The following is a 27,856-nucleotide window of genomic DNA, read 5'->3' as shown; positions in this document are numbered from 1 at the left end:
CACCCCCAACCATGAAGAGACCAGGTCACCCCCAACCATGAAGAGACCAGGTCACCCCCAACCATGAAGAGACCAGGCCACCCCCAACCATGAAGAGACAAGGCCACCCCCAACCATGAAGAGACGAGACCAGGCCACCCCCCAACCACGAAGAGACAAGACCAGGTCACCCCCAACCATGAAGAGACGAGACCAGGTCACCCCCAACCATGAAGAGACGAGACCAGGTCACCCCCCAACCATGAAGAGACGAGACCAGGTCACCCCCAACCATGAAGAGACAAGGCCACCCCCAACCATGAAGAGACGAGACCAGGCCACCCCCCAACCATGAAGAGACGAGACCAGGTCACCCCCAACCATGAAGAGACGAGACCAGGTCACCCCCAACCATGAAGAGACGAGACCAGGTCACCCCCCAACCATGAAGAGACGAGACCAGGTCACCCCCCAACCATGAAGAGACCAGGTCACCCCCAACCATGAAGAGACGAGACCAGGTCACCCCCCAACCATGAAGAGACGAGACCAGGTCACCCCCCAACCATGAAGAGACAAGGCCACCCCCAACCATGAAGAGACGAGACCAGGCCACCCCCCAACCATGAAGAGACGAGACCAGGTCACCCCCAACCATGAAGAGACGAGACCAGGTCACCCCCAACCATGAAGAGACAAGACCAGGTCACCCCCCAACCATGAAGAGACAAGACCAGGTCACCCCCCAACCATGAAGAGACCAGGTCACCCCCAACCATGAAGAGACGAGACCAGGTCACCCCCCAACCATGAAGAGACGAGACCAGGTCACCCCCAACCATGAAGAGACCAGGTCACCCCCCAACCATGAAGAGACCAGGTCACCCCCAACCATGAAGAGACCAGGTCACCCCTAACCATGAAGAGACCAGGCCACCCCCCAACCATGAAGAGACGAGACCAGGTCACCCCCCAACCATGAAGAGACGAGACCAGGTCACCCCCAACCATGAAGAGACCAGGCCACCCCCAACCATGAAGAGACCAGGTCACCCCCAACCATGAAGAGACCAGGTCACCCCCAACCATGAAGAGACCAGGCCACCCCCAACGATGAAGAGACCAGGTCACCCCCAACCATGAAGAGACCAGGTCACCCCCAACCATGAAGAGACCAGGCCACCCCCCAACCATGAAGAGACGAGACCAGGTCACCCCCCAACCATGAAGAGACCAGGCCACCCACAACCATGAAGAGACCAGGCCACCCACAACCATGAAGAGACCAGACTCAGCTCTCAGTGTTTCACAATTTATTTATTACACAGAAACTGACAGACAAACTAGTAAGGGGTGACTCTGGGCCCCTTCAGTGATGAAGACAAAACCACTGGGGTGAGAGATTGGGGCCCTGCAGTGACAGGAGATGGGATGACCGTGACAAAGACTTTACTCCTTGCTAGCGATGTAGACGATGAGGTCCACCACACGGTGGCTGTAACCAAACTCATTGTCATACCTGCAAGAGAAGGAAAACCAGATCAGAAGATGCAGCAGAGGTTATACGATCTTCAGTACCAATTCAGCAGATACTAGACTTTGTAGCTCCGCTAAAGGGTTTAAACCCATTAGATGGTTCGTTTTCTAGAGCTGCAATATTAGCAAAACACGATTAGGTTAGATGCAGGTTTAGGAGTCGGGTCATCAAAAGGAAAATCCACCCCCTGCCCATGGGACACCAAGACAGTAGAAGTCCAAAGTGTAATATCACAGAACCGAAAAGATAATCTTCCACCGACACTTGAGACTGTGGGAGGTGAGGGGCACACAGAGCTGCAATGCCTGCCCATTCAGAGAAGCTTTTGTATGTGAACGAGTTCATGCAATACAAAGGCTTCTGTGACTGGAGAGGCAAAGTAACTCATAAAGAATCATAATCCTGGAACCAGCAATTCCAGAAGTGCAATAAAAACAGTCTTAAATAATCAATAAGCCTAGGAATGGTCCTGCGAGGTAGACTTAAAGCGGAGGTCCACACAAACATGGAACCTCCGCTGTCCAGACCCCTCCCCCTCTTGTGTCACATTTGGCAGCCTTCAGGGGGGGGGGGGGGGAGATACCTGTCTAAGACAGGTATTTGCACCCACTTCTGGGCATAGACCCCCGCATTATCTGCAGTAGTCTACGCCACGTCCGGCGCCCCCATCTGCTGTCTTCTGGGAGAAACATGGGTCCCAGAAGACCGCAGGGACCAGTGGTATTGCGCAGCGTGAGTCGCGCGTGCACAGTAGGGAACCAGGAAGTGAGGCCGCAAGGCTTCACTTCCTGATTCCCTTACCGAAGATGGGGGCGGCGGCAGCATCCGAGGACTGAGGGACAGGTGGGCCTCGGGTGCCGACATGCTGGACAGGTAAGTGTCCTTATTTTAAAACTCACCAGGAAACCAGTTTCACAAAGTGCTCATTAAGTGAGATGCCGGCGCCAGCATCAAAGATGGAGGAATGGGTGTCACCGTTGAAGTCACTGGAGAAGACCTGCAAAAAAAGTATCAAAGTTAGAAAGATGTTTCCAGGAGTTCCTCCATTCTACATGTGATCAGTGAGACGCTCACCTCCTCCTCGGTGTATCCCAGAATTCCCTTCAGTGGTCCCTCAGACGCGGCCTTCACTGCAGCTTTGATGTCTTCATATTTGGCCTGAAACGCGAAAGACATTTGTAATGCCCTGTACTGTCCCGATCGGATTTTCCGACAGCAAAAGTCAGATGTGAGCCTTTGAATGGAAATTTCCGACCGTGTGTGGTCTCCATCGGACTTTTACTGTCGGAATTTCCACAAAAGATTGAGGGCTGGTTCTCAATTTTTCCGATGGAAAAAAATCCCTTAACGGAAATTCCGTTTGTCTGTATGCAATTCCGCCGCGCAAAATTCAGACGCATGCTCGGAAGCATTGAACGCCATTTTCTCGGCTCGTCGTAGTGTTGTACGTCGCCGGCGTTCTTGAGAGTCGAAAATTCAGAGAACTTTTGTGTGGCTGTGTGAATGCAAGCCAAACTTGAGCGGAATTCCGTCGGAAGAATCATCCAAGGTTTTTTAGATGGAAAATCCGATCGTGTGTACGGGGCATTAGAGGAAGAAAGGGGGGAGGGGTGCAGGGCTCCATTAGTCTTGCTGGGATCTTTAGTTCACACTTACAGGCTTCTCCAGGCGGACGGTCAGGTCAACCATAGACACGTTGGGACTGGGGACTCTGAAGGCCGTGCCGGTGATTTTTCTGAGAAGGGAAAAAAAGTTCCAAGTCAGTCCGATGACCGCCTCAGTTTACTTTGCTGTAAAGCAGGGGGTGCCATCAGGGGGTGCAGGCAGTACACCTGTAAGGGGCCCGGTGGTCCCCAGGGGCCCGGATGGCATCCCTCTTTTTTATTTATTTATTTTCGTCAGCACCCAAAGCCCCCCGACCTCTAAGGGGTCCGGTGGTCCCCAGGTGGCACCCCCCTTTTTTTTACACTTTTTTTCTTTTTTCGTCAGCACCCAAAGCCCCCCCCCCCCACCTCTAAGGGGCCTGGTGGTCCCCAGGGCCCCGGATGAAATCTCCCTTTTTTTATATGTAGAAGAATACGTATCGTCCTAAACTGAGGAAAAAAATGGATCACGAAATCCTAAAAACAATACATAGTGCTCTCCGCAAAAGAAATTGCCTTAATGATAAAATAAGAATAAAAACTTACAAACACGGCACTAATCCAGTGCCAGGTGAAACAGCGTGTATATTAGAAAACGAGCGTGCGGTGGCCTGCTGGTGACGTCACGAAACTCCCATCCGTACGCGTTGCGTCCCTATGGATCGGGACTTCATCAGTGAGTGAATGGTTCCAATCGCTCACCGTGTTCATTCAGGATGGCGAGCCCCCCTCTGCTCAACATCCTGAAATTAATTTGTGTGCCCAGCTACCGGCAGGAGAGGAGTGAAGTTGACACCACTGTGGGGAAAGGGGCACACTTTAGTCAGGAACCTACACATTTCGATGCTGCGTTCAGAGCCAGGTAACTAGCATTTCACGTCACCAATAGTGACTGGTGACTGGGAAAAAAAAATGGGAATCAATCTCACCTTCGCTGAGAACCCTTCACTGGCTGCCAGTAAAAGACAGAATTGCATTCAAAGCACTCTGCCTGACACATAAGTGCATCCATGGTAAGGCTCCGCAATATCTTTGCGACAAGATAGAACCTCACAATTCGAATCGCGTTCTGCGATCCACCGACCAAAATCTGGTCAGGGTACCAAAAACCAAATACAAGTCCAAAGGAGAAAGAAGGTTTGCTTTCCAAGGTCCTAGACTATGGAACGCTTTACCAACCAGCATTCGGTTGGAGGAAAACCACCTGACTTTCAGAAGACGGATCAAAACTCTGCTCTTTTGATGTCATGAGACACGAACAACTAGCGCCCAGAAGCGATTCAGTTCGCATGCGCCGCGCTTTATAAGTTTTTCATTCATTCATTCATTCAATAGTTGGGTTTTTGCACAGGCTAGGAGACGTGGAGACTGCAGACAGTAGACTACCAAACAGGGCATGGCAAAGACGGCTTTGGGTACGGTGTGCACAGCAACAGAAATCCGATGCTAGGTCAATGCTATGAGGATTGTACTTGTAGACCGTGACACTGCTTTGCAAAAGGAGAACCCCCCCCAAAAATGTGGCCTTGTGTGCAGAGACAAGTGGGGAGTATTTCAGTGTTGCCAACCTACCAGATTGAAATTTACTGACACGGATCCCAAAATTTACTGGCAGAGCCAAGTTTTTCCTGGCAGTTTCAAAAGTTACAAAATGACAGTTTTAAGTGCAAATTCCAGTTATTTTCAATATAGTATAGTTCAGTATAGCTCAATACACAAATGGGTGCGGCGGGTGGCCCTCAATACACAAATGGATTCGGTGGGTGGCCCTCAATACACAAATGGGTGCAGCGGGTGGCCCTCAATACACAAATGGGTGCGGTGGGTGGCCCTCAATACACAAATGGGTGCCACGGGTGGTTCTCAACACACAATTGGGTGGCCCTCAATACACAAATGGGTGCGGCGGGTGGCCCTCTATACACAAATGGGTGCGGCGGGTGGCCCTCAATACACAAATGGATTCAGTGGGTGGCCCTCAATACACAAATGGGTGCGGCGGGTGGCCCTTAATACACAAATGGATTCAGTGGGTGGCCCTCAATACACAAATGGGTGCGGCGGGTGGCCCTTAATACACAAATGGGTGCGTTGGGTGGTTCTCAACACACAATTGGGTGGCCCTCAATGCACAAATGGGTGCGGTGGGTGGCCCTCCATACACAATTGGGTGCGGCGGGTATCTCTCTACACACACAAGTGGGTGCGGCGGGTGGCCCTTGACACACAAATGGGTGCAGCGGGGGGCCCTCGACACACAAATGCGTGCGGCGGGTTTCTCTCGACACACAATTGGGTGCGGCGGGTGGCCCTCAATACACAAATGGGTGCGGCGGGTGGCCCTCAATACACAAATGGGTGCTGCGGGTGGTTCTCAACACACAATTGGGTGGCCCTCAATGCACAAATGGGTGCGGTGGGTGGCCCTCCATACACAATTGGGTGCGGCGGGTATCTCCCGACACACACAATTGGGTGCGGCGGTTGGCCCTCGACACACAAATGGGTGTGGTGGGTATCTCTCGACACACAAATGGGTGGGTGTGGCGGGTATCTCTCGACACACAATTGGGTGCGGCGGGTATCTCTCGACAAACAATTGGGTGTGGCGGGTGGCCCTCGACACACAAATGGGTGCGGCGGGTATCTCTCGACACACAATTGGGTGCGGCGGGTAGCCCTCGACACACAATTGGGTGCGGTGGGTATCGTTGACACACAATTGGGTGCGGCGGGTGGCCCTCGACACACAAATGGGTGCGGCGGGTATCTCTCGACACACAATTGGGTGCGGCGGGTGGCCTTCAAAACACAAATGGGTGCGGCGGGTGGTTCTCAACACACAATTGGGTGGCCCTCAATGCACAAATGGGTGCGGTGGGTGGCCCTGGACACACAATTGGGTGCGGCGGGTGGCCCTCGACACACAAATGGGTGCACACTGAGCATCAGCCATCATCTTCGGAGGGCAGAATAAGGTGGAAGAATCTTATTTTCCCTCCTGAGTGACAGCGACAGTCTCTCTCCATGCCAGATGGTCCCCTTAGTCCCCCTCCAGTCCAAATAGCACTGACAGTCCTGCTCCCTGACTTGCCTTTTTCCTGTCCTGCAGACCCACACACAAGGCTCTGGCCGCTCCACTCGGCTCCCTTGCACCATGACATCACACGACACGCTCAGACACCGCCTCCACCAGACCCGCCCCCCGCCGACAACGCCCGAACACACTTGCGCAGGCACTTGGAATGATCTCAGCTGACTCCGGACCCAAGCTGCATATGCACAGTTCCGAGCTGAGTGTCACAAAAATATTTTTTACTGGCAGCCTTTGCCTCTTACTGGCATTTACGGGCAGGAGAAAAGTGCCAATTTTTTAATGGCTGCCAGTAAAAATACTGACAGTTGGCAACACTGGAGTACTTGCAGGCTTTAGTTTCAGAGACAGATCTCTGCAGAGTGGCCGACATACCCGTTCAGAGCAGGGATGACTTTGCCGACAGCCTTGGCAGCACCGGTGGATGATGGGATGATGTTCTGTGCAGCACCTCTGCCATCATGCCATTCTTTGCCAGATGGTCCGTCTACGCACTTCTGTGTAGCAGTGTAAGCATGGAGGGTGGTCTGGAAGGAAAAGACAAAGACAGCAAGTTCAGGATCACCTTCCCAGAGGCACGACAATTCATAAACTGGACTTACCTCCAACCCCTCCACAATGCCAAATTTGTCATTGATGACCTTTGCAAGAGGAGCCAGGCAGTTGGTGGTGCTGGAGGCATTGCTGCAGAAGATAGCACATCATTAGTCCGGCATAACCAATACCCACCCATTGGTTGTTAGGCATTTCTTGGGTTGGCAATAGATGTTAAACTAAAAGATTCGCTCAATCTGATTCCCCCCCATTTCATCATCTTCCTGTTGTAGACCTAAATATATCCCTACGGACAAGTCAAGAGGAAGTCACAGCTTTGAGAACAATGAAGGACCAGCCACTATGCCAGGCCCTGCATTGTGCTTTGCTCCAATTTCTTCTGTAGGCCAATGGCTGCCACAGGATTGAGGGCATGACGGGGCAAGTATTACCTCCAATACAACCTCTGTGTAGCCATAAGTGAAGATTTGAGTGGTTTTCATCTCATTTAAAGTATGTGTAGCACTACCCCCCGGACGAGCCCCCATGTGTAACACTACCCCCGAACGAGCCCCCATGTGTAGCACTACCCCTGGACGAGCCCTCACGTGTAGCACTACCCCCGGACGAGCCCCCATGTGTAGCACTACCCCCGGACGAGCCCCCACGTGTAGCACTACCCCCGGACGAGCCCCCACGTGTAGCACTACCCCCGGACGAGCCCCCACGTGTATCACTACACCCGAAGGAGCTGCTGGTTTGTTTTGGGTGGCGTGTTACCTCTATTTCCTTGCCGTCTAGGGTATCAGATGAGAGTTGAGAAGAAGTTCAACTTTTTCTTTGATTTATTTGCTGAACTTGGTAAAAGAATACAAGAAGAGTTGAAGAGGTGGAAGGGTAACAGGTAAGAGGTTCAGGTGCACAACTTCTGTCCGGAAACACTCCCGCTTCCAGCAACGCAGCTTTCGTTGCCACTCTAGCCAGAGCGGGTATTGTGCCCCTGGATAGGCCTCTCTCACCAGCCTAGCAGCCAGGATGGTGCACGGAAATTGGTAAAGTCTCTGCCACAGACCTTCCCAAAGATGGAGGTATATTCGGTCCAAAATCCTCTCAACACAGGATTCAGCACCCGGACCTCTCCCGATTAACTTCTTATGAACTTAGAACTGACAGGCGACCATCATCCAACCTCTCAGTAGTGGTGCGTCCTTCGATGAAGTTCAAGGCCTCTCCTGAGATACCAGCCTCGTGTTCGGTGCTCTCCAAGACAGGTTCTTCATCGAGTGGCTTCCTCCCTCAGGACGGACAGCACAGGACCACTCTGCAAATGTAGACCCAGTCTGACTACCGGGCCTACTTAGTAGATCACAACCCCGGAACAACATGGTCCCGGAGCCAGGAACACATGAACACGCACCCCCGGCTAGGAGGGCCACTCATGGGGGGGTGGTGGGACGACAGACCAGTGATCGACGACCCCGGTCCAATGGCGTCTGTCCCTTAAATACTCCTCTACAGCATGCACAGCGGGACGATCAACCCCCACTGATTGGCTGCCGAAGGGAAACACCCAAAACACCTTGACCTGACTGCTGCCACCCTTGGCTTGTTGTGGTAATGACACCCCAAACAACAATAGTGGTCACTCACAGTACAGCCATGGCTGGAACAGAGGCCCAAAATTTGGAAAAAATCACACGGTCTGAGTCAACTAACTCTCAGACTACCCTCTAAATTTAAAGCAGCGCCGGCTAAAAAGTAACAGGCCGCTAAATTATGCAACCACCAAAGCACCTGTGATTTCCATTAGGGCGGGTGACGGGCGTTCCTGTTTAGATTTGAAAGGCTGGAGCGGCAATCTTTGTCCCCCCCCCCAGAATAAGGGGGTCAAAAGCTTTGGAGATCTGGTCACTTTACCCCTTACTGGGAAAGGCAACAAGTCTAAAGGATACGATCACAAAATATGGAACCTACCTGATAACTTTGTTTGCCTTGTCGTAGGTTTCATGGTTGACACCAACAACGTACATGGGGGCATCAGCGGAAGGAGCGGAGATGATAACACGCTTGGCTCCTCCCTTCAAGTGAGCCTGATAAAGGGGGAGAAGAAAAGGATCTTAATGCAGCCCTATGAGTCAGCTATGAGCACCACCAAGACATGAAGAACAGACTAGAGGCAAACACACAAACAGGGCCACCATCAGGAATTATGGGGCCCCTTACACAGCTTCAGGCATGGGCCCCCTGGAGTAGAGAGCCGGGGGGGGGGGGGGGGGGTGAGAAGCGAATTGAGAAGTGGGGGGGCCGTGAATTGAGAACGGGGGGGGGGTGCCGTGCCACAAATTGGGGGGGGGGGGTGGCCCGCCCTGGGGACCTCTGTGCCCCTTACAAAAAAAAAGAATTAAAAAATGAATATATATATAAATGGAAAAAATTATTAAAAAAAGGTGGGGTTGCCATACGGGGCTCTTGGGAACAAAAAAAAAAATATTAATAAAAATGCAATAAAACTACCCCCTATTTTGTAAACGCTATAAATTTTGCGCAAACCAATCGATAAACGCCTATTGCGATTTTTTTTACCAAAAATATGTAGAAGAATACGTATCGCCCTAAACTGAGGAAAAAAAAAATGTTTTTATATATTTTTTGGGGATATTTATTATAGCAAAAAGTAAAAAATTAAGATTTTTTTTCAAAATTGTCGCTCTATTTTTGTTTATAGCGCAAAAAATAAAAACCGCAGAGGTGATCAAATACCACCAAAAAAAAAAAGCTCTATTTGTGGGAAAAAAGGACGCCAATTTTGTTTGGGAGCCACGTCGCACGACCGCGCAATTGTCAGTTAAATCGACGCAGTGCCGAATCGCAAAAAGGGGCCAGGTCCTTGTAACGGAATGACTTGTGACACCCAGAGACTTTTGAAGGATGGGGGGTACTCCTGTGCCAGCGTCACTAATGACTCTTGGGTCTAGGGTCACCCTGTGCCCCTTTTGGGCATAGGGTGACTGATAAATGATAATTCATGTTTTGCAGGATATCTTGGAATATTACAGGTTGGTAAAGTCTGACTCCAAATGGAGTGTTTTCATTCAATGGGGGGACACATGCTTTTGAGGTGTTAATTGCGTCTGCTCCTGGACATTCCATTGTGTGATGCTAATACTGTTTTGTGTCCATTGTGCTAATTAGGTCTGCTCCTAAGACCTTTCATTATGTATGCTAATAACACAGTGTGGAATGTACTTGTCAACTGTAGTAATTAGGTCATGTTAATTATGTCAGATCGGTGCCAAAATGTCTGACATAGGAATGTGTATTGTGCAGGTGAATCGCTTATTGGTGGAGTCCGAACGTCTGGGGGATAATTAACTCACCTGAATGTCATTATCTAAAAGAATGTGATTGAAGCCCCATTGTGTGATGCTGGGGGTGGAGAGTTTCATTGTCCCTGTAACTACTGAAGCATGCTTTGTAACTGTATAAAAACCTGAGAATTTTCCATTAAAGCATTCATACATTTTGAAACCAGAGAACAGAGCGTATGTCTCGTTTATTCTGGGGAAATCCATATAAATCGTGTCTGCTGGATTGTCGGACTGTCGGATAAGCTGTCGTGGGTTGATGGAATAGGAATATCGTACACGGTGGTGACCGTTAGAGTCCTTAACCCGCATAATGGTCCGGGGCTTTAGTGGTTAATGAAGGTACAACATTTAGCAACTTATTGCTACACTTAGAAGCGTCTCTCTTCTCTTTAATACTCTGTAAAAAAAATGCTTTGATATACAAGCGCTTTGGATTACAAGCATGTTTCTGGACCTAATTATCCTCGCAATCCGAGGTTTTACTGTATTTGTAATAAAGTTTAGAACCTTCTGCCTACAATTTGAGAGTTGTGTAGGATGGACTGACACCTCCGGGTTACTTACAGAAGCCTTTTCAATGGTTGTGAATTCCCCGGAAGATTCCACCACGTAGTCCACACCAGACTCCCCCCATTTGATGGCAGCGGGGTCCTTTCTAGGAGGGAAAGAGAACTTTAGCAACTGCAGCAAAACAATTTACAAGTAACTTTATTCCGTGGAAAGTGGGGTGGATTGGATTTGATTTTAAGGTGAAAAAACTTCGATGCTTACAAGCCCCCCGGTTTACTTACCTGAGCCCTCGAAAATCCCGCGCCGTGAACGCGCTGGCTACTCGCCCCTGTCTTCAGGCTGTTCTTGGCTCTTCATTGGATAGATTGATAGCAGTGCAGCCATTGGCTCCCGCGCCGGGGGGCAGGGCCGAGTGATACAGTCGGCGGCTATGGCCTGCCGGCTGTATCACGGGAACGCGCCCGCAAGCTAACCCCCTTGGGAGAGCTCTTCCCATGAAGGGGGTTAGCTCATGCGGGGAGGAGCCGAGACAGCCGCCGAGGGAACCCAGAAGAGGAGGATCGGAGGCCACTCTGTACAAAACAAGCTGCATAGTGGAGGCAGGGATGGACTGGCCATCGGGACTACAGGGACTACAGGGACTACAGTGGGCCGGCTTCAGTGACGGCGGACCGCCGCCCCCCCGCTCCTCTGTCTTTCCCTCCCCGCAGCGCTCCCCTCCTCTCCCTGGCTAGTTAACTTCAGCGTGACTGAATACAGACACGCTCCTCTGGAGTCGCACTGAGAAGCTCATCATACGATCCGGAAGGACGGCGGCCGCACACAGCTGTGACATAAGCTTCCTTTTCCTGGTCTTTCCTTCCCCTGCGCTCCATATAGATTCTCCGTGGCAGCAGACAGATTGGAGAGCGGGGGAAGGAAAGACCAGGAGAACAAGTGCCGAGGAAGCTTATGTCACAGCTGTGTGCGGCCGCCGTCCTTCCGGATCGTATGATGAGCTTCTCAGTGCGACTCCCGAGGAGCATGTCTGTATTCAGTCACGCTGAAGTTAACTAGCCAGAGAGAGGAGGTGAGCTCTGCTGGGGACCAGAGCATCATGGGGGGGATAGAGGCGCATAGGGGGCCAGAGCATCATGGGGGGGGATAGAGGCGCATAGGGGGACCAGTGCATCATAGGGGGGATAGAGGCGCATGGGGGACCAGTGCATCATAGCGGGGATAGAGGCGCATAGGGGGCCAGAGCATCATGGGGGGGATAGAGGCGCATAGGGGGCCAGAGCATCATGGGGGGGATAGAGGCGCATAGGGGGACCAGTGCATCATAGGGGGGATAGAGGCGCATGGGGGACCAGTGCATCATGGGGGGGATAGAGGCGCATGGGGGACCAGTGCATCATAGGGGGGATAGAGGCGCATAGGGGGCCAGAGCATCATGGGGGGATAGAGGTGCATGGGGGACCAGTGCATCATAGGGGGGATAGAGGCGCATAGGGGGCCAGAGCATCATGGGGGGGATAGAGGCGCATAGGGGGACCAGTGCATCATAGGGGGGGATAGAGGCGCATAGGGGGCCAGAGCATCATGGGGGGGATAGAGGCGCATAGGGGGCCAGAGCATCATGGGGGGGATAGAGGTGCATGGGGGACCAGTGCATCATAGGGGGGATAGAGGTGCATGGGGGACCAGTGCATCATAGCGGGGATAGAGGCGCATAGGGGACCAGTGCATCATAGGGGGGATAGAGGCGCATAGGGGGCCAGAGCATCATGGGGGGGATAGAGGCGCATAGGGGGACCAGTGCATCATAGGGGGGGATAGAGGCGCATAGGGGGCCAGAGCATCATGGGGGGGATAGAGGTGCATGGGGGGACCAGTGCATCATAGGGGGGGATAGAGGCGCATAGGGGGCCAGAGCATCATGGGGGGGATAGAGGTGCATGGGGGACCAGTGCATCATAGGGGGATAGAGGCGCATGGGGGGCCAGTGCCAAAATGGAGATAGTATTCCATTTTATACGTTAAGGGGTGTTCCAGTAATTTTTTATGTTTATTAAAAGTCAGCAGCTACAAAAAGTATAGCTGCTGTTTTTTAATAAACATACACTCACCTGCTCCACGTTCCAGCGACGCGCCGACCAGGGCTCCTCTCCCCCCCTCTCCGGCCGGCGTCTTCATTCTAAGTGTGGGCACCCGGCCGTGACAGCTTTCGGCTTCACGGCCGGACACCCACTGCGCAGGCGTGAGCGGCGCTGCGCCATCCGATTGGACAGGCGATCGCTTGGGACCTGTCACATGTCCCAGGCGATCGCCTACAGGGAGGGGCTGCCAAAAGGTGATCTGACTATTCGCCTTAGCAGCCCCTCGGCGGAAGGAGGAAGTGGGACAGGAAGTCCCACTCCTCCTGAAGCCCCCACTCCCCCCCCAAAAAAATGACATGCCAAATGTGGCATGTAAGGGGGCGAGGAGTGGATTAAGCGGAAGTTCCACTTTTGGGTGAAACTCCGCTTTAAACCCAACAGCACCCAATTTGGGGCATTAGCCAGAGCCGGCAAATTTTCTTAAACCCTCTGAACTTACTCCTGAGAGACGGTGATGGCTTTTCCATTGATGATCAACTTTCCACCTTCGGTGGCCGCAGTTCCCTTGAAGCGTCCGTGGGCGGAGTCATTCATGACCATGGAAGCCTAGAAAAGGGTCAACTTGGTCAATCATCTTGTGGCCGAGCAAGACCGCCAAACCAGCCACATCACAATCTAGATACAGTAAAACCTCGGATTGGGAGGATAATTCGTTCCAGAAACACGCTTGTAATCCAAAGCGCTTGTATATCAAAGCATTTTTTTTATTACAGAGTATAAAAGAGAAGAGAGGCTCCGCCTCTAAGTGTAGCAATACGTTGCTAAATGTTGTCCCTTCATTACATGCAACCATATTGCTACACTTAGAGGAGGAGCCTCTCTTCTCTTTTATACTCAGCTGTGACATGACGCTACTCTTATATCAAGACATCGCTTGTATATCAAGACATCGCTTGTATATCAAGACATCGCTTGTATATCAAGGCAAAATGTATTAAAACATTTTGTCTTGCAAAACGCTCTCAAACCAAGTTACTCTCAAACCAAGGTTTTACTGTATATGGAATTCTAAACAATGGAGGACCCCAAATAAAAGGGGCTCAGATAAGAGGAGGAGGGGGTTGTATCAGTGACGGATTTATAGCTACTGTGGCATATTAGAGACGCCCCATTTCCAACACTTCACCAAAGCCTACAACACCCCAGGAGTGGCATGTCTTGTCCCCCAGCTGTGTGCTCATCTATGGAAATATGTCCCTTAATGGCCAGCAGTACTGAGCTGGGGGGGGGGGGTGGGAGCAGGCACCTGCCCTGTAACGGCCAGCAGAACTGAGCTGGGGGGGGGTGGGAGCAGGCACCTGCCCTGTAACGGCCAGCAGTACTGAGCTGGGGGGGGGGGGGTGGGAGCAGGCACCTGCCCTGTAACGGCCAGCAGTACTGAGCTGGGGGGAGCAGGCACCTGCCCTGTAATGGGCAGCAGTACCGATCTGGGGGGAAGCAGGCACCTGCCCTGTAATGGGCAGCAGTACTGAGCTGGGGGGGGGGGGAGCAGGCACCTGCCCTGTAACGGCCAGCAGTACTGAGCTGGGGGGGGCGCATCTCACACCATTATGAGGTTTAGACTGGTTTAGACTGCTGAAGATCTTGTCTAGTCAGCACATAACAAAAGTACAACACTGCTGATCAGGGGCGTCGGGAGGGGGTGGCTAGGGGGGGCTAAAGCCCCGAATGTGACCCCCAAAAAGTCCTGAGTCTCATGATGGCAGGTCTCCATTGTTAGCCCCGAGCGCCGGGACCGATCTGATTCCGAGCGCCGTCAAATGTGGCCGAGTGCGGCCGAGTCCTGTCGACTCGCCGAGTGCCATAGCAGGTCTCACCTTCTGGAGCCTGCGCAACGCCTATGATGGACGTCCCACTGGTCCAATGCGCGACAGCGGACGTGTGACATCCAGCAGAGGCGCTGCAGGGTCCAGAAGGTGGGAATTACAATGCGGCCACCGCGCCACATCCCCGCTCGGCGCTCAGGTGGGCGGCTCTCCTCTCCTCCCTCAGCTCTCCTGCCCTCCAGGCTCCTCGTCTCTCCTCCCCTCCAGGCTCCTCGGCTCTTCTACTCAGGCTCCTCGGCTCTCCTCTCCTCCTTCAGCTCTCCTCCCCTCCAGGCTCCTTAGCTCTCCTCCCCTCCAGGCTCCTCGGCTCTCCTCCCCTCCAGGCTCCTCGGCTCTCCTCCCCTCCAGGCTCCTCTGGCTCTCCTCCCCCTCCAGGCTCCTCGGCTCTCCTACCCCTCCAGGCTCCTCGGCTCTCCTTCCCCTCCAGGGTCCTCTGCTCTCCTTCCCCTCCAGGCTCATTGGCTCTCCTCTCCTCCCTCAGCTCTCCTCCCCTCCAGGCTCCTCGGCTCTCCTCCTCTCCTCGGCTCCTCCTCTGACGACTGACGGAATGACTGACTGCCTGCTGTGACACCGCTGAGCTGAGGTAGGTCAAACAGTGTAATGTGTATGTAAATGTCAGTATATGTATGTCAGGTAGGAGGTCGGTGTATGTCTGGTAGGTCAGTGTATATAGGTCACTACCGGCAGTGTATGTAGGTCAGTGTAGGTAGGTCAGGTAGGTCAGTGTAGGTAGGTCTGGTAGGTCAAGGGCCAGCCAAAAAAAAAGCCAGCGTCACATACACCAGACCCCCCCCCCCCCCCCCCGGTTTGCGGCCTTGGTCTTCGGGCTGAAGCCCCTGGTCTTTTTGCCAACCAGAAACGCCCCTGCTGCTGATTTAAAAGCAAACTAGCTCCGCCTCCTAGGAACCCAACAAAAGTGCAGGTATTCATATTTACACACTTACGTTGCAAAGCACCTACTGCCTCCCGATACGCCGCGTCCAAACTCCCCTTATCGGCTCCATCACTGCCGTTCCCAGTGTCTTGTGGTCTAGATCAGCGGTCCTCAACTCCTGTCCTCAGGACCACTAACAGGCCAGATTTTAAGTATTACCTCGGGGGGAGGTGCAGACTAGAATACTCCAATCACTGAGCAGCAAATGATCTCCCCTGGGATGCATTTCAGTTATCCTGCAAACCTGGCCTGTCAGCGGGTCCTGGAGGACGGGAGGTGAGAACCTCTGGTCTTGTGATACAATGGGGTGAATGGGCCCCAAATCTGATGGAACTCTAGTCTATGGAGTGGGTCCTTCAGTTTGCACAAACCATCCCAGGATCGTTCCCGATAAGCCACCTGAGACACCCCCACCCTACAAACAAGACAGGTCCGACATCAATTCTCGCCCCGCAGAGACAGCAAAATGTTCACCTACCATGTTGTCCGGGGTAATGAAGGGGTCATTGATGTGAGCAACCTTGGCCTTGCCAGACGCAACAGCAGCACGGGTCACCAGACGCCCGAGACGGCCAAATCTAAGGGGAGAAAGTAGGCATTAGAAAACCCTTGTACGTGTCAGAGCACGAAAGAGCAAAAGTAAGTAAAAGCCGTAACCCTGACCCGTGTTCTGCTTGACCCCCCCCCCCCCATGTTTTGGTGGACCCATCAGCATCTTTGCCAAAAAGCACCATGTGCCTGGTATACCCGTGTGCCTGGTATACCCGTGTGCCTGGTATACCCGTGTGCCTGGTATACCCGTGTGCCTGGTATATCCGTGTGCCTGGTATACCCATGTGCCTGGTATACCCGTGTGCCTGGTATACCCGTGTGCCTGGTATACCCGTGTGCCTGGTATACCACCTTTAAAGGGGTTGTAAAGGTAAAAAAAAAATTCCCTAAATCTCTTCCTTTACCTCAGTGCCGTCCTCCTTCACTTACCTCATCCTTCCATTTTGCTTTTAAATGTCCTTATTTCTTCTGAGAAATCCTCACTTCCTGTTCTTCTGTCTGTAACTCCACACCGTAATGCGAGGCTTTCTCCCTGGTGTGGAGTGTCGTGCTCACCCCCTCCCTTGGACTACAGCAGAGTCAGGACGCTCGCTAACACACAGCTCCTTTCTCTATCTGCAACGTAGAGAGCGTCCTGACTCTCCTGTAATCCAAGGGAGGGGGCGAGCACGACACTCCACACCAGGGAGAAAGCCTCGCATTACTGTGTGGAGTTACAGACAGAAGAACAGGAAGTGAGGATTTCTCAGAAGAAATAAGGACATTTAAAGGCAAAATGGAAGGATGAGGTAAGTGAAGGAGGACGGCACTGAGGTAAGTGAAGGCGGACGGCACTGAGGTAAGTGAAGGAGGACAGCACTGAGGTAAGTGAAGGAGGACGGCACTGAGGTAAGTGAAGGAGGACGGCACTGAGGTAAGTGAAGGAGGACGGCACTGAGGTAAGTGAAGGAGGACGGCACTGAGGTAAGTGAAAGAGGACTGCACTGAGGTAAGTGAAGGAGGACGGCACTGAGGTAAGTGAAGGAGGACGGCACTGAGGTAAGTGAAGGAGGACGGCACTGAGGTAAGTGAAGGAGGACTGCACTGAGGTAAGTGAAGGAGGACGGCACTGAGGTAAGTGAAGGAGGACGGCACTGAGGTAAGTGAAGGAGGACGGCACTGAGGTAAGTGAAGGAGGACTGCACTGAGGTAAGTGAAGGAGGACGGCACTGAGGTAAGTGAAGGAGGACGGCACTGAGGTAAGTGAAGGAGGACGGCACTGAGGTAAGTGAAGGAGGACTGCACTGAGGTAAGTGAAGGAGGACGGCACTGAGGTAAGTGAAGGAGGACGGCACTGAGGTAAGTGTAGGAGGACGGCACAGAGGTAAGTGAAGGAGGACGGCACTGAGGTAAGTGAAGGAGGACGGCACTGAGGTAAGTGAAGGAGGACGGCACTGAGGTAAGTGAAGGAGGACGGCACTGAGGTAAGTGAAGGAGGACGGCACTGAGGTAAGTGAAGGAGGACTGCACTGAGGTAAGTGAAGGAGGACGGCACTGAGGTAAGTGAAGGAGGACTGCACTGAGGTAAGTGAAGGAGGACTGCACTGAGGTAAGTGAAGGAGGACGGCACTGAGGTAAGTGAAGGAGGACGGCACTGAGGTAAGTGAAGGAGGACGGCACTGAGGTAAGTGAAGGAGGACGGCACTGAGGTAAGTGAAGGACGGCACTGAGGTAAGTGAAGGAGGACGGCACTGAGGTAAGTGAAGGAGGACTGCACTGAGGTAAAGGAAGATATTTGGGGGAAATAAATTGCACATTTACAACCACAAAGTTCCCAGAAGCTCAACAATAATTCCACAAACTGTCACCTGATTGGTTTTCTCAATCACAGCGAAATCCCTTCTTTCTGAGATTGGAAGTGGCAACCAATCGAGTCGTCTTCTTCCCCCAGATGGTGGACGGGGCTGGCAGGACTGTGATTGGCTTTAGCAGTGGCCAATGACAGTCCTCCTCTTGGAAACAGGGAACGCCCCTGAGAAAGGTGGACCATTAGCCTGGTGGGGCAACTGAGCAAACGGCTCCAGCAAGGAGGTAATGCGGGTGGTGGGGGGGATCTTACAAGGGGGTGGGTCGTTCTCCTGGGGATCAGTTGGGCAAATGTGATGCAAAACTGAACCCCTCTGACGTAAGTGGAGCCTTGGGCAAGACTTTAAGGGGGTAATGAGGAGCAGCCATCTTTGAGATCTTAAAAATGCTAGTGGACCCCAAGGGGCAATTGGACAGACCTGGGGTTAGGGGGGGCGGCAGCGGCGACAATAGATAGATTCATGCGATGCGTAATTCTATCTATTGTTGAGTGACAGGTGCAGGAGAGAGGGGGCGGCGCTCCTGTGCCCACTATGGAAGCACCGCCACTGGCGTCTATGTACGTCGCGTGCAGGAGAGGATGTACCCTGCGGGGCGCACGCAGCTCACACTGTTCAGCGAATGAGACTCGGCCGATTACAGATTGGAGTAAGAGGACGATCCTGGCCCCTTACCATGTGATGTAAACAGCTGGTGATTGGCTTTCTCTTCATGCTGACGGGAGAAGCCCCCCCCCCCCCCCATCATATATCGGCCGCCGCGATTTCTAAATATCGGCATCGGCCCGAGATAAACCCATATCTGTCTTCCTCCAGTTGGCACAGTGCCAAAATGTAGACAGTATATTCCATTTTATACTTCAACCCAACAGCACCCAATTTGGGGCGTGAAAAAAGGGAAAAACTGCGCTAATCTGAAAAATGTAAATAAAAATAAAGGTGAGCAGCTACACTAGCAATGTGACAAAAATTGAAAGAAAATGGTGAAAAAATGTAGCGCTAGTAAGCAAACAATAAGTGAGAAACCATGGATAAATAAATGAATATAATTGAACCACAGAATAAGTGTCCATTAGTTGATAATGGAAGCACCAAGACAAACAAAGGTCCGTCAGTAGAAAAGATATGACCACATCATCATCATGGAGAAGACATTCTGCACGAAACAAACAGGATTGGATGGAATACTCTTACCGAATGACGTGGATCTGCTTGTCAGCGACAACAGATCGTATGCGCATGGAAGGACTCCACTCGAATCAGCTAAGCTGGATGTAGACCCAATGGTAGGCTCCCCTGCAGGATATCCAGATATGAGGCTGTAGTCCTGGACTGGAGCTTCGCCCTGGGTGGATTCGCTCAGACTCAGACTCGAAGGCAAAGACAGAAGTCTGCTTGTTCCAAAGCGACAATCGATGATGACAAAGTGGTATCCACTCAGAGACAGTGGGCACAATCTTGGAGTATGAAAAAACTTAGTAACCCAGCAGGACATGCAGGGGAAAGAAAAAAACAAAGCTCCGGATGGTGCAGATAAAAGAGGGTAGGTTTTATTGTAGTAAAACCAATATACATAAAAGTGATGAATGTAGCATAAAAGGATAAAAGCAATATGGAGATGCCCCAGTTGAAGTCCAGTTGGACGAAACGCGTCGGATTTGGTACACCTGCTCTCCACATTGCTTTTATCCTTTTATGCTACAGTCATCACTTTTATGTATATTGGTTTTACTACAATAAAACCTACCCTCTTTTATCTGCACCATCCGGAGCTTTGTTTTTTTCTTTCCCCTGCATGTCCTGCTGGGTTACTAAGTTTTTTCATACTCCAAGATTGTGCCCACTGTCTCTGAGTGGATACCACTTTGTCATCATCGATTGTCGCTTTGGAACAAGCAGACTTCTGTCTTTGCCTTCGAGTCTGAGTCTGAGCGAATCCACCCAGGGCGAAGCTCCAGTCCAGGACTACAGCCTCATATCTGGATATCCTGCAGGGGAGCCTACCATTGGGTCTACATCCAGCTTAGCTGATTCGAGTGGAGTCCTTCCATGCGCATACGATCTGTTGTCGCTGACAAGCAGATCCACGTCATTCGGTAAGAGTATTCCATCCAATCCTGTTTGTTTCGTGCAGAATGTCTTCTCCATGATGATGATGTGGTCATATCTTTTCTACTGACGGACCTTTGTTTGTCTTGGTGCTTCCATTATCAACTAATGGACACTTATTCTGTGGTTCAATTATATTCATTTATTTATCCATGGTTTCTCACTTATTGTTTGCTTACTAGCGCTACATTTTTTCACCACCCAATTTGGGGCATTAGCCAGAGCCGGCAAATTTTCTTAAACCCTCTGAACTTACTCCTGAGACACGGTGGCGGCGTTTTCATTGATGATCGTCTTTTCATTTTCAGCCGCCGCAGTTCCCTTGAAGCGTCCGTGGGCGGAGTCATTCATGAACATGGAAGCCTAGAAAAGCGTCAACTTGGTCAATCATCTTGTGGCCGAGCAAGACCGCCAAACCAGCCACATCACAATCTAGATACAGTAAAACCTCGGATTGCGAGGATAATTCGTTCCAGAAACACGCTTGTAATCCAAAGCGCTTGTATATCAAAGCATTTTTTTGTACAGAGTATAAAAGAGAAGAGAGGCGCCTCTAAGTGTAGCAATAAGTTGCTAAATGTTGTCCCTTCATTACATGTAACCATATTGCTACACTTAGAGGAGGAGCCTCTCTTCTCTTTTATACTCAGGTGTGACATGACGCTGCTCTTATATCAAGACATCGCTTGTATATCAAGACATCGCTTGTACATCAAGGCATCGCTTGTATACCAAGACATCGCTTGTATACCAAGACATCGCTTGTATATCAAGACATCGCTTGTATACCAAGACATTGCTTGTATATCAAGACATCGCTTGTATATCAAGACATCGCTTGTATACCAAGACATCGCTTGTATACCAAGACATCGCTTGTATATCAAGACATCGCTTGTACATCAAGGCATCGCTTGTATACCAAGACATCGCTTGTATACCAAGACATCGCTTGTATATCAAGACATCGCTTGTATACCAAGACATTGCTTGTATATCAAGACAGCGCTTGTACATCAAGACATCGCTTGTATATCAAGACATCGCTTGTATATCAAGACATCGCTTGTATACCAAGACATCGCTTGTATACCAAGACATCACTTGTATATTAAGACAACGCTTGTATACCAAGACATCGCTTGTATATCAAGACATCGCTTGTATACCAAGACATCGCTTGTATATCAAGACATCGCTTGTATATCAAGACATCACTTGTATATCAAGACATCGCTTGTATATCAACACATCGCTTGTATATCAAGACATCGCTTGTACATCAAGACATCGCTTGTATATCAAGACATCGCTTGTATATCAAGACATCGCTTGTATACCAAGACATCACTTGTATATCAAGACATCGCTTGTATATCAAGACATCGCTTGTATATCAAGGCATCGCATGTATACCAAGACATCGCTTGTATATCAAGGCATCGCATGTATACCAAGACATCGCTTGTACATCAAGACATCGCTTGTATACCAAGACATCGCTTGTACATCAAGACATCGCTTGTATATCAAGACATCGCTTGTATATCAAGACATCGCTTGTATACCAAGACATCGCTTGTATATCAAGACATCGCTTGTATATCAAGACATCGCTTGTATATCAAGACAGCGCTTGTATATCAAGGCAAAATGTATTAAAACATTTTGCTTGTCTTGCAAAACGCTCTCAAACCAAGTTACTCTCAAACCAAGGTTTTACTGTATATGGAATTCTAAACAATGGAGCAAACTAGCTCCGCCTCCTAGGAACCCAACAAAGGTGCAGTATTCATATTTACACACTTACCTTGCAAAGCACCTACTGCCTCCCGATAGGCCGCGTCCAAACTCACCCTTATTGGCTCCATCACTGCAGTTCCCAGTGTCTTGTGGTCTAGATCAGCGGTCCTCAACTCCTGTCCTCAGGACCACTAACAGGCCAGATTTTAAGTATTACCTCGGGGGGAGATGCAGACTAGAATACTCCAATCACCGAGCAGCAAATGATCTCACCTGGGATGTATTTCAGTTATCCTGCAAACCTGGCCTGTTAGCGGGTCCTGGAGGACGGGAGGTGAGAACCTCTGGTCTTGTGATACAATGGGGTGAATGGGCCCCAAATCTGATGGAACTCTAGTCTATGGGGCGGGACCTTCAGTTTGCATAAACCATCCCAGGATCGTTCCCGATAAGCCACCCGAGACACCCCCACCCTACAAACAAGACAGGTCCGACATCAATTCTTGCCCCACAGAGACAGCAAAATGTTCACCTACCATGTTTTCCAGGGTAATGAAGGGGTCATTGATGTGAACGACCTCGACCTTGCCAGAAAAAAAAGCAGCACGGGTCACCAGACGCCCGAGACGGCCAAATCTAAGGAGAGAAAGTAGACATTAGAAACCCTTATGTGTACCCTTAACGTACGTGTCGGAGCACGAAAGCACCAAATTTAGTAAATAAAAGCCGTAACCCTGACCTGTGTCCTGTTTACACCCCCCATATGTTTTGGTGGACCCATCAACATCTTTGCCAAAAAGCACCATGTGCCTGGTATACCCGTGTGCCTGGTATACCCGTGTGCCTGGTGTACCCGTGTGCCTGGTATACCCGTGTGCCTGGTGTACCCGTGTGCCTGGTATACCCGTGTGCCTGGTATACCCGTGTGCCTGGTATACCACCTTTAAGGACATCCTCAGCAACCCAGACAGGCCAAAACAAGTGGTGTGAGGATAGGAGGCTCTACAGGAGCCTCCTGGGGGTGTGGCCTCCCCTGAACCATGGGAATCCTCAACCAGACTGCAGAGCAGAAGTACCTTTCAGTGGCGGCTGGTGCTCAATTTTTCTTTGTTGGGGGGGGGCGCAAACAAACAAAAAAAATAAATAAATTGCAGCCTCACTGTGCCCATCGAAGGCAGCCACTGTGCCCATCAAATGCAGCCACTGTGCCATCAAATGCAGCCACTGTGCCATCAATTGTCACCACTGTGCCCATCAATTGTCACCACTGTGCCATGCCATCAATTGTCGCCACTGTGCCATCAAATGCAGCCACTGTGCCATGCCATCAATCGCAGCCACCGTGCCATCAATTGTCACCACTGTGCCCATGAATTGTCACCACTGTGCCATGCCAAACGCAGCCACTGTGCCATCAAACGCAGCCACTGTGCCATCAAACGCAGCCACTGTGCCATCAATTGGCGCCACTGTGCCCATCAATTGTCAACACTGTGCCCATAAATTGTCACCACTGTGCCCATCAATTGTCGCCACTGTGCCCATCAATTGTAGCCACTGTGCCCACATCAATTGTAGCCACTGTGCCCATCAATTGTCACCACTGTGCCCTGTAAAATGCTGCCAGATTCCCCCCCCCCCTACCCGGCACTTACCTTTCTGGGGTCAGCCATCCTCCTTCCACGGTCCCTCAATGTCTTCTCCCGCCCTCGATGACGCTTCAGCCAATCAGGTTACCGGTAACCAGAACCGGTGAACCTGATTGGCTGAGACGCCTGTCAGTCTTATCCAAGGAACGCCCCCCGAGTGTCCCCTGGTTAACTATTTGGAAGCCGATTACGGCCTAGGGCTGTAATCGGAAAGCCTATCAGAGCTCTGATAGGCACTTCCAAAACCAACCAGCTGCCGTTATTCAGATGGCCGGCGCGCACCAGGGGGCGGGGCATCTGAATATTGGGCGGCAGCAACATTACATGGATTCATGTATTGTACTCAGTGGCGGTGCAGGAGAGAGAGAGGGCGGCGCTCCTGCGCCCTCTATGGACGCACCTCCACTGGTAGCTTTGTATCACCACAGAGTGGCGCTGTAGATACAAAACGTAGTTAGAAAGTGCCACGTCCTGGTTATGATGGGCTGTTATGATATTGAAACTTTAAACTTTATTGGCACCACCATCAAATATACAAATGTCATTTCTTTATTACAAAGTTTTGAAAAAAGTTATTACTAAAAAAACATTTTCCATTCAACGTATAGAGGACGGCGAACGCCCCCCAATATCGCCAACATTAATCCTTTATATATACAAAAATTCTAAGTGGCATATTTGAGGTTACAACAGGCTTGGTGTAGAGAGGTTGGAGGTGTGCTGTAGTGCTTGTAGCATGTTGGTGTGCTGTAGTGCTGTAGCATGTTGGTGTGCTGTAGTGCTGTAGCATGTTGGTGTGCTGTAGTGCTGTAGCATGTTGGTGTGCTGTAGTGCTGTAGCATGTTGGTGTGCTGTAGTGCTGTAGCATGTTGGTGTGCTGTAGTGCTGTAGCATGTTGGTGTGCTGTAGTGCTGTAGCATGTTGGTGTGCTGTAGTGCTGTAGCATGTTGGTGTGCTGTAGTGCTGTAGCATGTTGGTGTGCTGTAGTGCTGTAGCATGTTGGTGTGCTGTAGTGCTGTAGCATGTTGGTGTGCTGTAGTGCTGTAGCATGTTGGTGTGCTGTAGCATGTTGGTGTGCTGTAGTGCTGTAGCATGTTGGTGTGCTGTAGTGCTGTAGCATGTTGGTGTGCTGTAGTGCTGTAGCATGTTGGTGTGCTGTAGCATGTTGGTGTGCTGTAGTGCTGTAGCATGTTGGTGTGCTGTAGTGCTGTAGCATGTTGGTGTGCTGTAGTGCTGTAGCATGTTGGTGTGCTGTAGTGCTGTAGCATGTTGGTGTGCTGTAGTGCTGTAGCATGTTGGTGTGCTGTAGTGCTGTAGCATGTTGGTGTGCTGTAGCATGTTGGTGTGCTGTAGTGCTGTAGCATGTTGGTGTGCTGTAGTGCTGTAGCATGTTGGTGTGCTGTAGTGCTGTAGCATGTTGGTGTGCTGTAGCATGTTGGTGTGCTGTAGTGCTGTAGCATGTTGGTGTGCTGTAGTGCTGTAGCATGTTGGTGTGCTGTAGTGCTGTAGCATGTTGGTGTGCTGTAGTGCTGTAGCATGTTACATGTGGGAACTCTTCAGGAGCTTAAAAAATATTCTACATGGACAGAGAACAGTAAATCTCCTTATAAAAAATATTTTATTAAAGGGGATGTAGAGGTAAATTTATTTTCCCTAAATATCCTCCTTTACCTTAATGCTAGTGGACCCCAAGGGGCGATCGGACAGACCTGGGGTTTTGGGTTCAAATCCCGAGGGGGGGGGGAGGGTGGGCGGGTTTCATGCACAGTAGAGAAAAGCTTCTCAGGAGACCAGAAGATCCCGACAACCATCCCCATCATTCCTCGAGTCAGCCCTCCATCAAGTCCCTTTAACCCCCCCCCCCATTGGACATTAACCCTTCAACCCCCCCATTGGAAATTAACCCTTCAACCCCCCCCCCCCCCCCAATTGACATTAACCCTTCAGCCCCATCTCTTCAGACCTCACTGGACATTCATCTTTTACAAGCTCACCCCAATTATACAGGTTAGGGCACACCCTGGGGGGGGGAGTCTTGGCACAGGACCAATGGCTCCCCGTGGCAGCCGATACCTAGAGGGACAATGACTCTAGTCCTATAAATGTTACATTTCATAGAGGATGAGCCCCGTTACATATAAATATAAATCACACCCCAGGGGGGTAATAAACCTCTACAGGTCACCGCACTCACCCATTGATGCCAACTTTCGTCGGCATAATGTCAGTTGCCTGTAGATGTCAGTTGCCTGTTCTGCTAAGAAAAGAGATCCATTAATAGAAATTACAACCACCCCCCCCCCCCACCAGGGATACCTGGCTGCAAACAACAATAAAGTACATACCACAGGTAGTACAGCCAGCACCCAGCTTAACATCGATCCCAATGAGCCCCCCCAATCCTCACCTGTATCTCACACCGTCCTGGTGCAGAAGAGTGCTCTGGTCACCCCGGAGCCGCCCTATATACTCCTCCCGCTGCCCACCCCGCCTACCAGCAGCCAATCAGCGGGCGCGGAGTCATTCTTTTACTTCTCAGCTCTGACATCTACACACCTGAGCTACCGTATCACTGCGAGTAAACGCGCACCGCTCCCTTCTCCGACATGTGCAGGCGGTCCCCCCCCCCCCCCCCCCCCCCCCCGGGTTACAAACAAGACCGGGCCTGTAGGTTTGTTCTTAATGTAGAATCTGTTTGTAATTTGGAACTGGTACTTTTTGTAAGTGTCGCTCCACCCAATGAGAATTGTATTTAGAAAATTTGGGTTTTGTAGTGAAACAAGGATTGTGATAAAGCATCAGTGGAGAGGAGACGCCTCTTACAGGAGAGAATTTCCCTTCCTAGGGGGAGATTTCCTCTCACTTCCTGTTGTCTCCTTCCATAAGTCGGATGTTTGTAAGCAGGGCCGTCTTGAAGGCGGGGCAAATGGGGAAGCTGCCCTGGGCCCTGTTATTGTTGTGGGGCCCAAAGCAGCTGCCTCATACTTGCCAACTAGCCCAGTTTAAATTCCCTTTTCCCTTGAAGTTTTAGTCCTGTGCTGTGTCTTGATATCTCAGTGTGAAGTGCTGCTACTAATGTTGCCCAGCTTTGCCCTATTGTTGTGTACCGATGACTCACCTGCAGACCCTGTGTTTACATGTAAATAACCAGCACTGATATGTAAATAACGGGAACATTCATATGTAAATAGCAGAGGCCGGCGGCATTCATATGTATATCATGCCCCTCTGCAGTGAAGAGATGTTGTGCTGTAACCTCTAGCAACCAATCAGTGAGCCGTAATGTGTAATACCACCTACACCCCTCTAATACCCCATAATACTCCATATTACCACCTACACCCCTTTAATACCCCCTTATACAACCTACACCCCTCTAATACCCCCATTTACATCCCCCGGCCTACATTGTTTACATCCCCCTGGTGGACAATGTTTACATCCACCGGCCTACAATGTTTACACACCCCCCCCCCTCGGGCTACAATGTTTACATCCCCGGCCTACAATGGTTACATCCCTCGGCCTACAATGTTTACACCACCCCGACTGACAATGTTTCCATCTCTCCGGCATACATTGTTTACATCCCCGGCCAACAATGTTTACATCCCTTGGACTACAATGTTTACACCCCCCCCCGGCCTACAATGGTTACATCCCATGGTTTACAATGTTTACACAACCCTGACTGACAATGTTTCCATCTCTCCACTCTACATTGTTTACATCCCTCGGCCTACAATGTTTACACCACCCCGACTGACAATGTTTCCATCTCTCCGGCCTACATTGTTTTACACCCCCCGGCTGACAATATTTACATCCCCGGGCTACAATGTTTACATCCCCCGCCGACAATATTTACATCCCCTGGCCTACAATGTTTACATCCCTGGCCGATAATGTTTACATCCCCCAGCCTACAATTTTTACATCCCCCAGCCTACAATGTTTACATCCCCCGGCCTACAATATTTACATCCCCCGTCCTACAATATTTATATCACACCTGACCACAATGTTTACATCCCCCCGGTCTACAATATTTACATCCTCCGGCCTACAATGTTTACATTCCCCCAGCCTACAATGTTTACATCCCCGGTCTACAATGTTTACTTTCCCCCAGCCTACAATGTTTACATCCCCGGTCTACAATGTTTACTTTCACCCGGCCTACAATGTTTACATCCCCCCCGTCCTACAATATTTATATCACACCTGACCACAATGTTTACATCCCCCCGGTCTACAATATTTACATCCCCGGTCTACAATGTTTACTTTCCCCCGGCCTACAATATTTACTTTCCTCCGGTCTACAATGTTTATATACCCGGCCTACGTTGTTTACATCCCTGCAGCATACAATGTTTACATCCCTCCCGCCTGC

General features: G+C 50.8%; 2 protein-coding genes across 4 annotated transcripts in view; both read right to left on the bottom strand.

Moving 5' to 3' along the window:
* LOC120946615 (glyceraldehyde-3-phosphate dehydrogenase-like) overlaps positions 1-25,897 on the bottom strand; it is a 44,977-nt gene extending 19,080 nt beyond the window's left edge. Inside the window, exon 1 of the mRNA XM_040361191.1 lies at positions 25,868-25,897. The gene's annotated coding sequence lies outside the window, so the exon portion shown is untranslated. The remainder of the gene's footprint in view (positions 1-25,867) is intronic.
* On the bottom strand, positions 1,278-25,748 carry LOC120946614 (glyceraldehyde-3-phosphate dehydrogenase-like). 3 transcript variants are annotated; one of them, XM_040361187.1, is made up of 13 exons: positions 25,655-25,695; positions 22,348-22,447; positions 20,325-20,431; positions 16,042-16,141; positions 13,243-13,349; positions 10,720-10,810; positions 8,762-8,877; positions 6,856-6,937; positions 6,629-6,780; positions 3,173-3,251; positions 2,591-2,674; positions 2,416-2,513; positions 1,278-1,498 (listed from the first exon to the last, which is right to left on the bottom strand). In XM_040361187.1, exons 1-13 carry the CDS (start codon positions 25,678-25,680, stop codon positions 1,429-1,431), a joined length of 1,212 nt encoding a protein of 403 aa, XP_040217121.1. In that variant the 5' UTR covers positions 25,681-25,695; the 3' UTR covers positions 1,278-1,428. The 3 variants fall into 3 exon arrangements, 2 of the variants coding, with proteins under 2 accessions (XP_040217121.1, XP_040217120.1); XM_040361186.1 differs by having other exon boundaries at positions 6,629-6,937; XR_005750774.1 differs by lacking the exons at positions 1,278-1,498; positions 2,416-2,513; positions 2,591-2,674 and adding an exon at positions 3,706-3,957 and having other exon boundaries at positions 3,171-3,251; positions 6,629-6,937; positions 25,655-25,748.
* Positions 25,898-27,856: the final 1,959 nt, after the last annotated feature.

The sequence above is a fragment of the Rana temporaria genome, chromosome 8, assembly GCF_905171775.1.
Source record: "Rana temporaria chromosome 8, aRanTem1.1, whole genome shotgun sequence".
In the NCBI taxonomy this organism is placed as follows: domain Eukaryota; kingdom Metazoa; phylum Chordata; class Amphibia; order Anura; family Ranidae; genus Rana; species Rana temporaria.
The sequence above is the reverse complement of the archived record's forward strand: the minus strand, read 5'-3'. Positions and strand labels throughout refer to the sequence as shown.

Coding starts and splice junctions, on each gene's coding strand:
- LOC120946614 (XM_040361186.1), bottom strand. CDS start 25,680: ATGCCGACGAAAGTTGGCATCAATGG. Junction 20,432..22,347: donor TCATTACCCTGGAAAACATG/GTAGGTGAACAT, acceptor ACGCTTTTCTAG/GCTTCCATGTTCATGAATGA. Junction 10,811..13,242: donor GCCATCACCGTCTCTCAGGA/GTAAGTTCAGAG, acceptor TTTCCCTCCTAG/AAAGGACCCCGCTGCCATCA.